At 41.9% G+C, this 14,978-nt stretch overlaps 1 protein-coding gene across 2 annotated transcripts in view; it reads right to left on the reverse strand.

The window, feature by feature from the left end:
• The window catches only part of Tfap2d (transcription factor AP-2 delta), a 56,718-nt gene extending 42,087 nt beyond the window's left edge, over positions 1 to 14,631 (reverse strand). The window contains exons 1-3 of one of the 2 annotated variants that reach the window (XM_076860102.2): positions 14,593 to 14,631; positions 13,084 to 13,581; positions 9,576 to 9,636 (exon numbers count right to left, since the gene is read on the reverse strand). In XM_076860102.2, the coding sequence (XP_076716217.1) occupies positions 9,576 to 9,636; positions 13,084 to 13,581; positions 14,593 to 14,631 (598 nt within the window). Of the gene's footprint in view, positions 1 to 9,575; positions 9,637 to 13,083; positions 13,633 to 14,592 lie in introns of those variants that run through there. The other variant, XM_076860101.2, reaches the window with a different exon arrangement.
• Between the last annotated feature and the right edge of the window lie 347 nt (positions 14,632 to 14,978).

Raw genomic sequence — 14,978 nt, forward strand, 5'->3', positions numbered from 1 at the left:
TAGAGAAAATTGGCATCTTTTGGAATGGCTCACCAGTCACACCAAGAAACACTTCAATTAATTAAATACTTCTATTAATTGAAAACCCCAATTCTAGTAGTCAACCCCATGAAAGGTGTTATTTATCCATGGTTGTATCTGTGTGTGTACACACACATACATGGATAGAAACTTTTTATGCACGATTTATTTTCTTTTCTAAAATGTTTGAGAATTCCATTTCCTTTCCCTCATCCATCTAATAATTAAAGGTACCAGAGTCACTCAATCCTGACATATTACTAAAAATAATCTGCTTATAGCCAGAAACTTATAACCCATACAGGCAATGACAGGTCGAATCCTTTTATTATGTGTAAACTGGCACACATAGGAAAAGACACAACAAGATCTGAACATGGTAACAATGTTAGGTATAAATAATAGTATTGCTGTGATTGTTTTTATTATTACCATTAGAGTGAAAAGCAAAGGGAACTATTAATAGCAAAATCATCAAAGGAATTTTGACATGGTGGAGTTTGGGGAACAGAAGACATCTATCTCCAGGGTCCAGAAAATCCCTTCAGCTTTACCTTCCTTCAGGAACAGCACAGGATATTCTGTAGTCTCACTCACTGAAGTAGACTTGAGGACCTGAGGGGATTTATCAGTGAGGAAAGTTCTTGCTGGCATATTTCTCACTCACTGTAAAAATTCTGGGCCAATGTCCCCCTTGCTAGGATGGTGGCTTTATGTTCTAGGACTGCAAGCCTACCTCATCTTGATTTGAGCCCTATGAGGAAAGATTTTAAGGTTTAGTGGTGAATTCAAATTTAAGTTGGCTTTTCTGAGCATGCTATGGCTTTTTTTAAGTTATGGGCAATTTTGAGACTCGTCTCCAATAAAGGGTTGAGTTCTATGAGTGGAAAAAAGAAAGAAAAATGGCAGAAAAGTGTGCTCCAAGATCTTTTTTAGTAAAAATGTGGTCCTCAAAAGATAGCATCGGAACCAGGCATAATGGCACATGCCTGTGATTGCAGCAGGTTGGGAGGTTCAAGTTTTAGGCCAGTCTGGATAATTTGTAAGACCCTGTCCATATATATATATATATATATATATATATATATATATATATATATGGGCTGGAGATGTAACTCATTGATAGAACACTCCCAGAATGAACGAATGAACGAATACATACATATACAAACACATAGAGGCAGAACTGACAGCCCAAGAAGGGATCTGTTAGAAATGTAGAATCTCAGAATTTCTGTCAAAATTTGCACTTTATAAGACCCCCTGTTGGTACATATATTCATTGAAGTTTGAGAAACACCAGACTAGGACTCTCCACTTGCTTCCCAGGTAACTCCTACCAGGTATTACAAAGCAGCACAGTGACTTGTATGAGGGGAGTCTCTGGCAGTCAGATTTAGGCATCTTCCTTTGCATGGAAACCTAAAGAACCTGGACAACATTTAGAAAGACAGAAGGACCCCTGACAGGGGAGGAGAGGGCTACCTAACCTTGCCCCACTTTTAAACTATTTACACCTCTGCAATTTTGGGAATTATTCCTGGCTGTTTAACTGTCATTCAAATTTTCTTGGAAAGTGCTAAAGACCAAGGTCTTTCTCCTTAAGTATTCTAAGGCTGTCAGTATTCCTGAATGACCCCTAAAACAAAAGGTAAGATATTCAGAGTGTCAGGAAAGGCTCTCCAGCCTGCAAGTTGGGTCCTGTATATTTAGCCAAATTTTCCATGCCAGTTCCTGGACACCTGTTTTCAGTTTCACATCTGAGAAGTCATAACCTCAACTGCCAAACTCGGATCCATTGCGTGGAGTCAAACTTGTAGGCACATCACAGAAAACTATAACTCCCCTTCTTCAGGAGATGAAAACATAAATCCACCTGTGCTTTTGCACTTCACATTCCCAGAGAGGATTTTAAGCCAGTAAATAACAACAATCATAGTAAAAACAAATCCCCAGATTCCTGGGCCTGAGGCTACCAGTCACTTTCATTAACGCTTTACCTTGGTACCTATAGATACAAAATGCACTTAAAAAAATAAACTAAGGTCACTTTTCAAAAGTTGAACAGGAAAGCAAAATGAGTATAAATACATTTGCTGTTTAGAGTCATACTGTGAGAATCATGGCTCTGATTACTTTAGAATTTAGGTTAGTGTGAAGAAAAATATTAAAACCCAAGAATAAAAATCAATGTCTATATCCAAAATTCACATAGCCCTCTCTAGAAAAGGTACCTCTACCCACAGTCATAGGAATAATAAGTAAATTTATATTCTTCCATTAGCATTCCTCTCTCAAACACTAGCCAGTATATATTTGAGGGAAAAGGGAATCTCACCCAATCAGTCCCAAGTTTATTATGAGTGGGAGAAAAAAGCATTTGAGCAAATGTACATTTGATTTTGCTAGCAGATAAGGAAGGAGAAGGACACAATTTAGACGATTCCTCTCTTTTTAGACCTTTTTTCTCTTTAATGTTCAGTGTGTTAGACACCAGATTTAAAGAAATGCCAATGACCATCATTTTTGTAAAAGAAGTTAAATAAAATTCTTTTCCATTAGAAAACTACCACCTTTTTGACAAAGTGAATGCCATGTGCTGAAAGCCAGTTGCTCCCAGTGATACCACTGAGTCTGCTACCTGGTAATGTGCTAACTCCCTGGGCCCTGAGACTTTTCTACATCCAGTTTGGGTTTCTGGCTTATGCTCAAATAGGCATGTATTAGGTAAATTACACAGGCTGCATATTAACAGTATGCTTTATGCACACACAAATTGCCTGAAGGATTTATTTTGTATTCAGGATTAGCCATCAACTCTAGAGTCTTTTATTTTTTATGTCACAGCATCTTTAAAGGGAATTTCTGTTGCTTTGATACTTGGCATTGCTGCAGCCTTGGGGAACTCTCTTGTTCTGGCTAAAGATTTGGCAACTTGTAGAGTTTACAGCAACTTGGGGAACCTGATATCTTTCTTTTCAATGTTTCACTTTTTATGGAGGTAGGAAAAAGTCAACATAACCAAAGTTTTGCATTTGCAATGAGGATAGTGAGGGGTTAGTTCTTCTCTATGGGGACCCAGACTACAGATGGCATGATGAGACCTCAGAGAAGGAAAGTCAAAAAAGAGTGGACCTCACCAAGCTATAAACAAGGGTTACTGGCTGAAGTTTCTCATGGTACCTTTGTTTCATGTCAGCTCTCATTGAAGTTATGTGGTCTCATTTTTTATTCAGCACCCTTGTTAGGGATGTCTTTGCAGCCAGAACCAGAGTGTTCATGCAAGATTCCAGAGTTCATCTCTTTTCTATTAATAGTGCACAGAAGCAATAAAGACATGAAGGTCACTATTTTCAAAGTTGGAAACAAGACTCCCTAGTTCCAGTGATATTGCAAACTCTAATGAGCAGCTATAGCAACAATGTAGAAATCAAGAATTATCTCCTCAAGGTCACTTGTCTAGTTCATGACTTTAGAAAAAAGGAATAACTTTGCCAAAGCAAAAGGAATAAGCTAGCTAAAGATTGTGGGGGCGACAAAACCAGGCACAGAATACATCAATGCGGATCCTTCAGCTGTCATACCTTGTTAGATCCTGCACAGTCTGAAGAAGGTTGGGATTACACTCTTCTTGGCAAATCTGGGGACATCTGTCCTTGTGTCTGCAGGCACAGTATGGAATGTTGTGAAAAGAACTGGGCTACAAGTACAAACTTGGTCAACTAGCGACCCAAGCATCTTGGAGAGTAGTTATCTGGGTCTCAATCGATCTGAAATATGAGGTTGTTCACAACTGCTCTACTTATCTCTCTAGCTGATGAGGAGGGAAAATGGGAATTGAACGTGCGCACGCGCGTGCTCAGTTACCTGAGCAAAGGCTGCCCAACACCGCTATTGTGTTGAGCAATTTACCACGTCGCAGGGTGAGATCTGCGGCGCTACGTTAAAACCACCCACCCTCTGCATTGCAATTGAACAGGAAAGCCAAGCTCTAGCGACTGGGACCGCTTTTCCTCTTCTCATCCCCAGCAATTAGGAGAGAGGAAAGAGCGGCGGCGGCTGCCTCCAAGGAGCTGTGGTTCCCTGGGCGCGCCTAAAGCGGCTTCTGAGCCACAAACTGGTCTCACCGCCCTCAAGCCCCTCTCTAAGACACCCAGCTGCGTTAAGAGGCCCCCAGCGCTCTCCAGGTGCGATCAATACTTCCTGTCGAGCTTCCGGGCGCTGGGCCCAAGCGCGCAGCCTCTCCAAAGTCGCTGCACCGCCCCACTCATCGCCGCGTTGGTGTTGACATAATTAGACCAAATCTTGGGAGCAAAATAAATGTTCTGTTCGCCTTACAGCCAAACAGATGTTTACAATTCAAATGAAAGAAATACAAACGGCAGGGATTTTTTTTTCTTCCCCTTCTTCATCTCCAGTGATCGCTCTTTTTTTTTTTTTTTTCCCTGACACATTAAAAATGTGTAAGCGATTACAAGAGTTTCCTGTCCTTATTAGTTCTGAAGCTGCATTTCTGCGAGGTGCGCTGCGCGTGTGAGCTGGGTGGGGTAGTAGCGTTCTCTGGGCTGCTTCTTCTCTAGCCTGTCTCCCTTCTCAATCCTCCTCCCCCATGTGACCTCCTCTCCCCAAGGCAGCAGATATTAATTGTAATCAAACCGCAATGGGGTGGGTACTTAATTGTCATCTAGTTGGCCTTTGATGATGCGTCATAACGGATTGTACCCTTCGGAGGAGGGATACTCCCATTACAGGTATAACGGGATTACCATGGCTGAATAAATTCCTCCCTGTGCAGAACAAAAGAAAGGGAGGTTTGCACCCAGACAATGGCTGGTTTAATGGTGGTGGTGTGAGTTATGGTGTGTGTGGAGGATTAATCTCCATTCCCCAATGCACAGAGTGCTTTGGATTTTGGTGAGTTTTCAAGCAGTAAAAAAAAAAAAAAACGGGAGAGAAGATAGCAGAAGATAGGAAAGTACCCCATCACCACCACCAAAGTCTAACAAATCAGGCCTCTGGGTACTTTTATACACAAATTTTAGAATTCATATAATAGAGATTGAACTTCAAATCTGTTTTAGGGGAATAAGGAAGAAGATGAGGCTCAAAGTGTATTTCTGGATCGTTCTCACCTACAAAGGTTGAATCACAGAAATGAATTCTGGGGAGTTCCAGGAAAGAGAGATTCAGGGTAGCTGCCTTTTACTGAGGGCAGGGGTGGAGTGGGGGTGCTAACAAAGAAGAGGAACAAGGCTTCCCACCCTTGATTTTTACTCCTTCCAGGAGCTGCTGAAATGGTCACTGATTCTTTCCAACCGGGGACTCCAAGGTTCAGGCCCTCTAGAAACCCAAAGCAGCCAGAGAAGGAGCATCCTCCTGCTCAAGGAGTATGTGAGCCGCCACAAGGGCGGCAAAAAAGGGGGAAAGCGTTCAGTTCCATCCATCCTATTATTGGCAGTCAGGGCGATGGAAGCTAAAGCAGCGTTTCAAGGCAACATTATTTAAAAAATTAAATCAGATCTGACAATGTTTGTCCTCAGCGTAAATGCCTCCGCCTCGGCGTGCCAGTCACCTCTAAGCGATCTGACAAACTCCAGCTCGCTTAAAACGTGCAGAGTTCAAATCATATTAATTCCCCAAAAATGTTTTGATTCAAAGTAGTTTGTATTTTGTGTAGCCACGGGCAATAGGGAAAGCGTTCCTGCCTGCCAGTGGCCGGGTCCGCTCCCTCTCCGCGTGGCCCAGAGGCTACAGCGGTATTTAAGCTTCTGAAATTAGCCTGGGGCTGCAAGGCAGAATGATCACAAAGCGAAACAAGGGCGCTTCCCCTCTTCACTTTTTTCATCCCCCCCAGCTTTTTTTTTTTTTTTTTTAGTTTGCCATCCCGATTTCACAAAAGAGACACCAGGGCCAAAATGTCACTTTCCACCCACATATGGAAAGGCTGAGTTTTCTCATCTCACCTCTATTCTCATCTGAAGGCCACAGTCCCCTATCCAATTGAAACCCTACCCTGTTTGATTCCAATCTGGATCCATTATTAGCTTCCTCCTCATCGTCATCATCATCAACATTGTTCACTTATTATCAACTGTCTGAGCGAGAAATGAAAGGGACCAGCGGCTGACAAAGGGAGGGGTTTGGGGTGGGACGGTAAGGAAGATTCACCGGGAAAAGAAGAGTGAGTTTTCCTTGCTTCCTTCTTTCCTTCCTTCCTTCCTTCTTCTTCTTTTTTAATGATTAAAAACATAGACGACTCCTGTAAATAGAAGCCTCATTTCTTCAAGAGATGCCTTTTGAAACCCAGTATCTGAATATTCAACGAAGGCAAAGCTCCACTCTGTACGTACAACATTAATATGATCTCTGCAGAATTTGCTACTCAGAAATATTAACATATCAAAGCCAACGCCCGAGGCGAAAGAAGCTATCGATACTCGAGCACAGGGTAAAGTAAAGATTATTGGTTCTGATGGTTGGAGTGGAGGAGCTGCGGGCAAAATCGCGCACACCATTAACCGAGAGTGAGCGCGCAGGGAGCTGCGCCTCCGAGGCGGTGGCAAATATTTTATCTAGGTGGTAATTACCTTGCTGATAACTCCTCTTCACGCATTTTTTTTTTTTTTTTTTTTTTTTGGATATCAGGCTCTCATTATAGGCCAAAAACAATGTTTTCTACTTAACAAAGTGAATCAGAAAATGGCATGTTGCTCTTTACAAGTAGCCAAATTTAAGATAACTAACGGCCCCTAACTCCTTCTCCCCCTTGCAAATCAGGATAGCTTCATCATGATGAACTCATGTAAACTACACAGGCATGTATCTTTCTTCAAGAAAAACACTTGAAGGGGTCTTTGAAAGTGAGATTTATTTTTCTTGCAACATAAATTCTGGATATCACTAGAAATGCAAATTTATCCAAGAATTTGGCCAAAACCAGAAAACAGTAGAAAAGTTGTGTTTTTCAAGAAATCCTGTTTTATACAAGGAAGTATCTGTAAAGTATGGATTGAAAAATAAACACATTCTCATCTAAGTTTTAAGACAACACTGGGTTACAAGAGGGACTGCAGTAAAGCAGAGTGCTGGAATTAATGTCCTCCTGATTTTTGAAGAACAAAACTGATCTAAGTTATTGATATTTGGAGTCCTATTCATAACTGTGACCATAGAGAGAAGGAGCTTCCTAAGAATTTCTTTCTTTCTTTCTTTCTTTCTTTCTTTCTTTTTTTTTAAAGAGTCCTTAGATAAGGGGCAGAGCAGGGTCTGACAAAACATATACCCCTTCCTTGATATCCACTTTTAAACTGTCATGAATATTGATAGTTTCAGGGTAAACCAATGCATATAGACATACATCTTTTAGGGTTCAAAGAAGTTAATTGGCCTTTCTCTAAAACATGTGAAAATGAAATAATTTCGGCAGCTAAAATTTGAATTCTTCCAAGTGGAGGATTAAGGTTTAGTCTAACAATACAGACATAAACACCAAGTGACATTTCCTTTATCTTTGGGGTTATACTGTTTTCCTACAAAATCAATCTTTTGTTTCAAAAATCAGGTTAACAAATGATTTTTAACTTAAAAAATAAATATTGAGTTCTACAAGAAAAATAAAACATCACCTATGTAACACAATTTCTGTGACTCTGAAAAGACCTCAGCTTGCACCTTGTAGATTAAATCTTTTGCATTTCTTTTCTCTTAAATTTCTTAAATCTTTTGCATTACTTGGAAGAATGCTAAAGTGTGAGGGGATGTCACCTAAACCTTTTTATGGCAATTCAACTGATTCCACACCCGAGGCCTCCCATCCTCATCCTTGAGTAATCTCCACCCTCTGTCACCTATTGTGCAATAGGATGTAATTTTCAAGCATCAAGAAAGGCAATCTTAGTACGGAACTGCATGGAAAAACTGTATTAGCTCGAGCTACTCCTCTCTGAGGAGCCGGCTCCAGTCCCTAATTAGTGGCGCTGTCCTTCAGCACCACCGACGTCTCTGTGCGCCCAGAGCGCTGGGCCTCACCTTTAGTTTTGCCTGCCCCAAATGATCCCAATCAGCACGTGAGTCTCACGGGTCCCCCTTTTTACGGTGTAATTTTTACCTGCCCAATAGTATATATGTTTAATTTTCATATTCACTAGTCTTGGGCCTATTTCATATCATTACAATATGTCTGAGTACTGGCAAGCTTAATATTGCTCATAACAAACAAAGCAAAACAAAAGACCCAAAATTGTGCAGAGCAACATCAGACATTTTTTTAAAAATAGTTTTTAAACATCTGAAAGGTGAAACAAGTGGTGAATAGCTCTTTAAAATTTAACATAAACTCCAAACATACATGGCAGCAGTAGCCAAGTTCGAAAAGTGAAACACCCTTTGTTTTCTTTCCTCTTGAATTTAAGTGTTCATATTGCATATTGCTTCAGGAGATCTACAGTTTAAACACAAAAGAATCTTCTGTTTCTAACAGCACATGTCTCTCTTCAGAAAAATCAAATCATTCAAGAAGTTTTCAAAGAAATAGGGAGTGACTGGAGCACATTAATTTGGTACCATCAGAAGTAACTCAGTTTTAGTGGTTTGGTTACTAAAGACAATTGTGGCCCTGGAGCAGGAATTAGTCCTGGTGAATAGGCCACATCTTATTAATTCGTATGAAGTTGGGATAACAGCTGGTCCCTCTTGCCTTGTGTGCTCCTTGGGTTACTCAGCATGCTAGAAAAATAAACTTCAGAGGCTCTGGGTACAGTTAAGCATGGAAGCCAGCAAAATCTGCACTGCCTTGAGGCCCTGTGAATGTCATAGTTCAAAACCTTTTGTCAAAACGGAACATCTGAGATGCAGCCCCCTTCAGTGCTTGAGCTGAAAGCAACAGCTCTCTCCTCTTCTCTCGCCTTCCCCCCACCTTCCAATTCCATGGGTAACTCTGGAATCAGATGTTTTCCTCAACAGATGGGAACAAGAAAGCTTTATCCGGTACAGTTAACACTACCGCCTCCTCCCACCCTCCCTTAAAGAAAGAAATGTTCTGGACATTTAGAAAATAAGGCAGCTACAATATTGGTGTTTCATTAGCCTCCTCTAAAGCCTCAATGATCTAGCCTTTCACAGAATCCCTCAAAGCCTCAAGCTAACACCATCACCTCAAAAACTCAGGCTGTGGCTGGCACATTAGAGCTAAAAGAGACCAGAAATTCTGCTCGAGGATGTGGTATTGATGATTGGGGAAGGGGGTGTGAAAAGTTGGGTTTTTTTTTTCTTTTTTCAGTTTTTTTCCCCTCTTCTAACTTTGATTCTGTCACTTCTGTGAGGAGCAGCAGATATTGCCTAGCACAAGTCTCTTGGGCTTAGCCTGTGTTCAAGCCTCAATGGAAGAAAGAAAAATGTTAAATATGAATATGCCTGTATGGAACTTGAATAACTGACTAAGAGTAATTGTTTTCTTAATGAGCAGACAAGAAATTCAATACTTAAAACCACACCAGATCTTCAAAACAAAGTAACAGATAAGAGGAGAATGTTTAGAATAAAATGTTCTTACTTACCTCTTCTTATCACTCCACCTTGGCCATTAAGAACGAGCCCACACTGGGCTTCCACAGAGCCCTTAATAAAAGAAAAATAAAATAAAATCACTGAGATATGATAGGTATGGTCATGTGGGTAGTTTTTCAGACTGGTCCATCCCTCAACCCCTTCTCAATAGACCTGTGAAAGCAATCATTGAGCTAGGACAAGGTAGCCAGAAAACATTTTTAAGAAAAAAAAATGCAAGAAAAACCACAATCTAAAAGTTGTATAAATTTTAAGGTATGCATTTTATATCACCATACAATATTGTACTTCAAAGTGCCTGAGAGCCTTTCATGTTGGCATCAGAGAATGAGAAGCCCTTTGAGTCTTCATCAAGGCACATAGAATATATACAGAGAGTGTACTCAGCACTTTATGAGGGGGAAAATTTACCTGGAGATTAAGTCTGGGGTTGTGGGTTTCTTGGGAGCACATAGGAGCTATTTCACATGCAGGAATCAAGATATGTATGTCAGGGTTCTGTTTTACCCAAAGGTAAAAACGTCCTATATACTACCCAAAATGGGCCTTATGGAGGAAATACCTTCAGGTCCACTCATTGTAGATCTTCAGGCTCCTAATGCATTGAGGAATCACTTGAGCTGGAAAGGTGGAAAGGATTTGCTGATTTTTGATTACAAAAAATAAATTTTTTTCTGCATCTGTCTTTTTTTCCCCCTAACTCAAAATGTGTTAAAGGCTCATTTTCCTTTACAAACAAACGAGGTATTGGACATGAAAGAGGCCTTGAAGGGTGTTAACCTACCCAACAGCCCGTGAAGAGTTAAGTAAATGCGGAGAGAGTCGGTGCATAATAAAAACCCACTTTACAAAACAACCTTTACAGCCCTGGCTCCCTTTTGCCTCCCCATTTTCACCATATTGAGGCAGGCCTGTAAGACCCCCCTTTTCAACCTACTCACCAGCTCTTTCTTATTTTAAATGTTCTGCCTTAAAGTGATTATCAAATCAATATGAAAAAAAAAACTTGGAGACTGAGCATAAATTAAAGCGGTGATGGGAAAAGGTGTGACAGTTTTCTTTGTTGGCCATAGCAAATCTTTTTAGGGGACTCAAAGATGGAACTGAAGCCACAAGACTGTTTGCATCTGTTAGGCAGACTTAGACCGCCCTCCAAACCATTGGACTTTCACTTAAAATTCTGTGCAGGGAAAAGTATATTTACATTTGTTGCATTTGAAATGAGGCATATGCTGATGAATGTTTTAAAAAGGAAGAAATAAAAGGAGAGAGACGGGCTTCTCCCACACACTCCCTCCTCATTTCTCATTTTAAATGTAGTTATGACTCTTTCTTTTTCATTCTGCCAACTTGGTTTGGGAAGAGTGGAAGAAAATAGCTTGCCAGATTTACAAATGTCCTTCATAGAATTCACATACATGTGTGTGTATACACACAGACATATATTATAGATATATGTAGCTATGTAAATGTATATACTTTTTATCATACACTATACCCTGTTTCATCTTTTGCCCTGGAGTCGTTCCTTCCTTAGTATGTGTAATATCACTTTAGAATGAGTTATAAAAAAGAAAAGAGATTATAAGTATATTAAAAAGAGGCTGAAGAAAATGTTTCAAAATATCTGAAATATAGAAGTAAAGGGCCTTGGAGTTCTCCAAGGGAAAGAACCACTTTCCCTCCCACTCTGTTAAGATGTTTATTTTCTTGGAAGAAACAAATCTTGGTCCCTTCACTTAACAAACTTTTCCCCCTCATAAGTAAAACATGTTGTTTGGTCGGATGACATTGCATAAATGACCAGTTGAATGGCACTAAGTCGAAAATTGGATAAACTACGGTGTCCTTTTGCACAGGATTCTCTCTTTGTCTGGTGCTTGCAAATGTTCTAATCCCCTCTTTTGAAAAATGCCCTGCTTTGTGCCTAGCACAGAAAAAAAATTTGTACAGATACAAAAAAATCAGCAGCAGACGTGGCTATTAAAAGAAGTAAATAGGTTTTAGTTGAGCTAAGCATTGAATGGCAGATTTTTTTCCCTCTTGAGACATAAGGGGATCCTTGTGTAAAATGTAAAAATGCCCTGAGCGTATAAAATTATTTTGTGAATATAAGTGTAGAAAGTCAAAATTTACGGAGCCAGATCTTTTTTCTTCCATATAGATCTTGCAGCTATGGCCCTTTGTTGGAACTGTAAGGGCTTTCACTTTAATTTAAAAATAATCCCTTGCTCATAGGTATACAAGGGGGGGAGATTTTCTGTGCGCAACAAGGGATCTCTTACGTCTCCAACTTATGCTCCTGGAATATCTCTCCACTCCTCCTGTGGAGTGGGGAGAAGTTGGCCAGCTTTGGGCAAACTGAAAAAATGGGGACTCACAGATAGAGCTGCACTTTCCACTAAAAGAAGATACAAATTTGGGTTTTTCAGATTCTTATTGTGGGTTTAGTTGTTTTAAATGTGCCTAAGATAATATGATTGCATAATTATAAATTCTATTGTTGGCAAAGAATGTACAAAAAATGTTTTAAGGAAGAAAGTAGGAGAGAGATCATCTGATTGAGTTAGGTTTTCACAGCGTCTGAATTCGTTTTAGCAATTTTCTTTTTTCCTCTCTACCTTCCTAATTGCCATCTTCCTTTCCTTCCCTTTCTCTCTCCCTTCCTCTTTCTTTTGCTTCCTTGGCTCTTTCTCTATTTCCTCACTTGTGTCTTTTTAAGGAGTTCATCTTAAGCAAAACATAATGAGATGAAAAGGAAAAAATAATGATGTGAATCATCCAACAGGGCTGTGAATGTGGGTAAACACCAGGCGCGGAGAATTAGACTCAATGCTACACTCCGGCAAAGTGCATTGTGCAGATTCTTTCATTGGGGTTGATTTTCCAGGTTTTCATTTACAGATTTCTTACTTTACATAGCAATCTAGTGTCTGGTAAAACTTCTACTCAAGCTCAGTGTTCCAACAATTTCCCAAGAACAAACGAGTTGCCTTCCCCCATACATAGCAAGATCACCACAGGCTCAGTGGACGACAAGCTCCTGGAACAGGAGTGTAGACCCGACCCTGCAAAGTATGTAAACTGAGGGTGTGATTGGTCATCAACTCATCGGGTCTTATTCTGAGTCGAGTTCACTCAAACCCAGCCTCCCTGATCTCCCCCACCCATCCGCTCAGGGTCAGAAATGTGGATTCACAAAAGACTTCTGTGAGTACTGGCCGAAGGTAGGGGCCGCAGCTAGCCGGACTAATTCGTGTCTAGGTGAAAAGCCTGGATCCAATAAGAGGGACAGAATGGGCACACTCCTCCTCTAATTGTTTTGATAACTTTTCGTGTGTGTGTGTGTGTGTGTGTGTGTGTGTGTGTGTGTTTGAGAGAGAGAGAGAGAGAGAGAGAGAGAGAGAGAGAGACGACTTACTGTCAGAGTATTAATGGAGTGGGAGGGGGAGGGCGAAGAGGGGAGGGCGCAGACAAATTCCCTGCATGCTTATTTACCTGCAAGTCGTCTGCTCCCGCGGCGGCCAGCCCCAGGCTGGGCCCTGGCAGGAGTCTTTGATCTGGGTGCATTCCATACTGAGAGCCATGGCTCATGAGGGACAGGTCGTGGCGGCGGTAGGCATCGAGGCAGCCCAGCTCCCGCCTCTGCTCGTCCAGGCAGGAGGACTTGAGCGCCCGCGCATTGTGCAGGTTAATAAAGTCGGTGGGCTCCCCGTGGTGGATCTGCTGGTAGTACTGTTGCGAGTGGTGGAGCGAGTTCAGAGAGTAGGCGTCGGGGGTGACCGCCGGGTGGCTGTGCTGAAACTCGTAATGGAAAGACTGGTGGTGGAGCGGGGTGTACTGGTGGTTAGTGGAGAAGTAGGGGGACGCAAACTCGGTGCCGGTGGTAGAGTAAGTTAGAGGAGAGGAGGAGGAATAGGCGACAGTGGAATTGGCTACGGACTCCAGACAGCCAAGCTGCATCAAACGGTAGCTGTTTGATCCGTCGTGACGTATCTGGAAGGAAGAGGGGGAAAAGGGAGAGCAGAAAAACTTGAGGTTTGTCATTTTGCAACCAAGGCGCCACTCTCCCAGAGCCTGGAGCTCTCTTTAGATTTCCAAGGAGAGCGAGTAAGCAGGGCTCAGGCAGAGCGGCAGCCGGGGCTCAGAGCCTTTGCTAGAGAGCCTTGGCGAACAGGCGAACTGGGGGTGGGCGGCCTCGTCCTCACAGTGGAGAGAGCGGGAAAAAAAAAATCCCCCACCCTATATAGGTGCGGGCGACATCACACACGCACACACACGCACACACATAACACACACCCAGCCCCTGCTCGACTTGTGCAGGGAGCTGGGCGTTGGGAACCAGGTTTGCGACTGACTCCGGGGACACCCTGAGCAGGAGAGAGCCCATACGCAGAAAGTGCTATTCCCGCGCGTCGCCACTCCAACCAGATCCCAACACCGAAATTCTGATCCTGTCCATGACAAGATGTTTGGCCAGGGCTACTCAAAATCATTGTCCATATATATATATATATATATTTAAAAATCCATTCTGCAAATCGTCCAACTTGCTCACTTTCTTTAGTTAACCATTTGGGGGAGGGAATCCGACCCACCTTCTCTGCTTCCCTTTCCTTGAATAAACCGGTTCCAAAAGGGGTGCGTTGTTCCCCACCCCCCATGTCCACCTACCGCCCCCCATCAGTCCCTTTTCTTTGCCTTTCTGAGAATCCCTTTTCTGTCTCTATCTCTTTCTCCTCAACACCCTCCCCTTATTATTAGGATTATGTTTTCTCCCTCATTATGGCAAATGTTTCTTAACAGAGTTGCCCTTCCTGGCGACAGATGTCATAACGAACTTTCTCCCCTTCCCTTCCTTAACTTCCCCTGAAAGCCAGATTATAATTAAACGTAACGGTCCAATATAGATTAGAGACAGGGGAGGCTGCCGCCACCGCCGCCACCGCCGCCGCCGCCACACACACGCGCGCTCAAAAAAAAAAAAAAAAAAAAAAGTAATAATACCTCAGCATCGTGGACTAGTCCCGGAAAGGTAGTTGACATGTTGGGTTTCTCCAAAAGCTTACGATGCAATTTCCCCCTCCAAAAAAAGAATCGGGAAAAAAATCCAAACTTCTTGTATTTTCCAATTTTTTTTTAAGGAAAAAAAAATGTTCTATAGATAGAGATCTAAATTGTAATGGTTTTGCCCGGATCAGATAGCTCCTTGCCTCATACCCACTTAAAAACCTGTAGGAACAAAATTTTCCCTCTGCACAAAAGCAGCTCCCTGGAACAGATTTTGTACTTGCTGAGTATTTCTTTGGCTGATGTCGTAGGTCCCTTGGTAATATAGAAGTTTTGAAAATTAAGCATCAGCACTGAGAACTGGGAGGACAATAGGCAGAAGA

The sequence above is a fragment of the Callospermophilus lateralis genome, chromosome 6, assembly GCF_048772815.1.
Source record: "Callospermophilus lateralis isolate mCalLat2 chromosome 6, mCalLat2.hap1, whole genome shotgun sequence".
Classification (NCBI taxonomy): Eukaryota; Metazoa; Chordata; class Mammalia; order Rodentia; family Sciuridae; genus Callospermophilus; species Callospermophilus lateralis.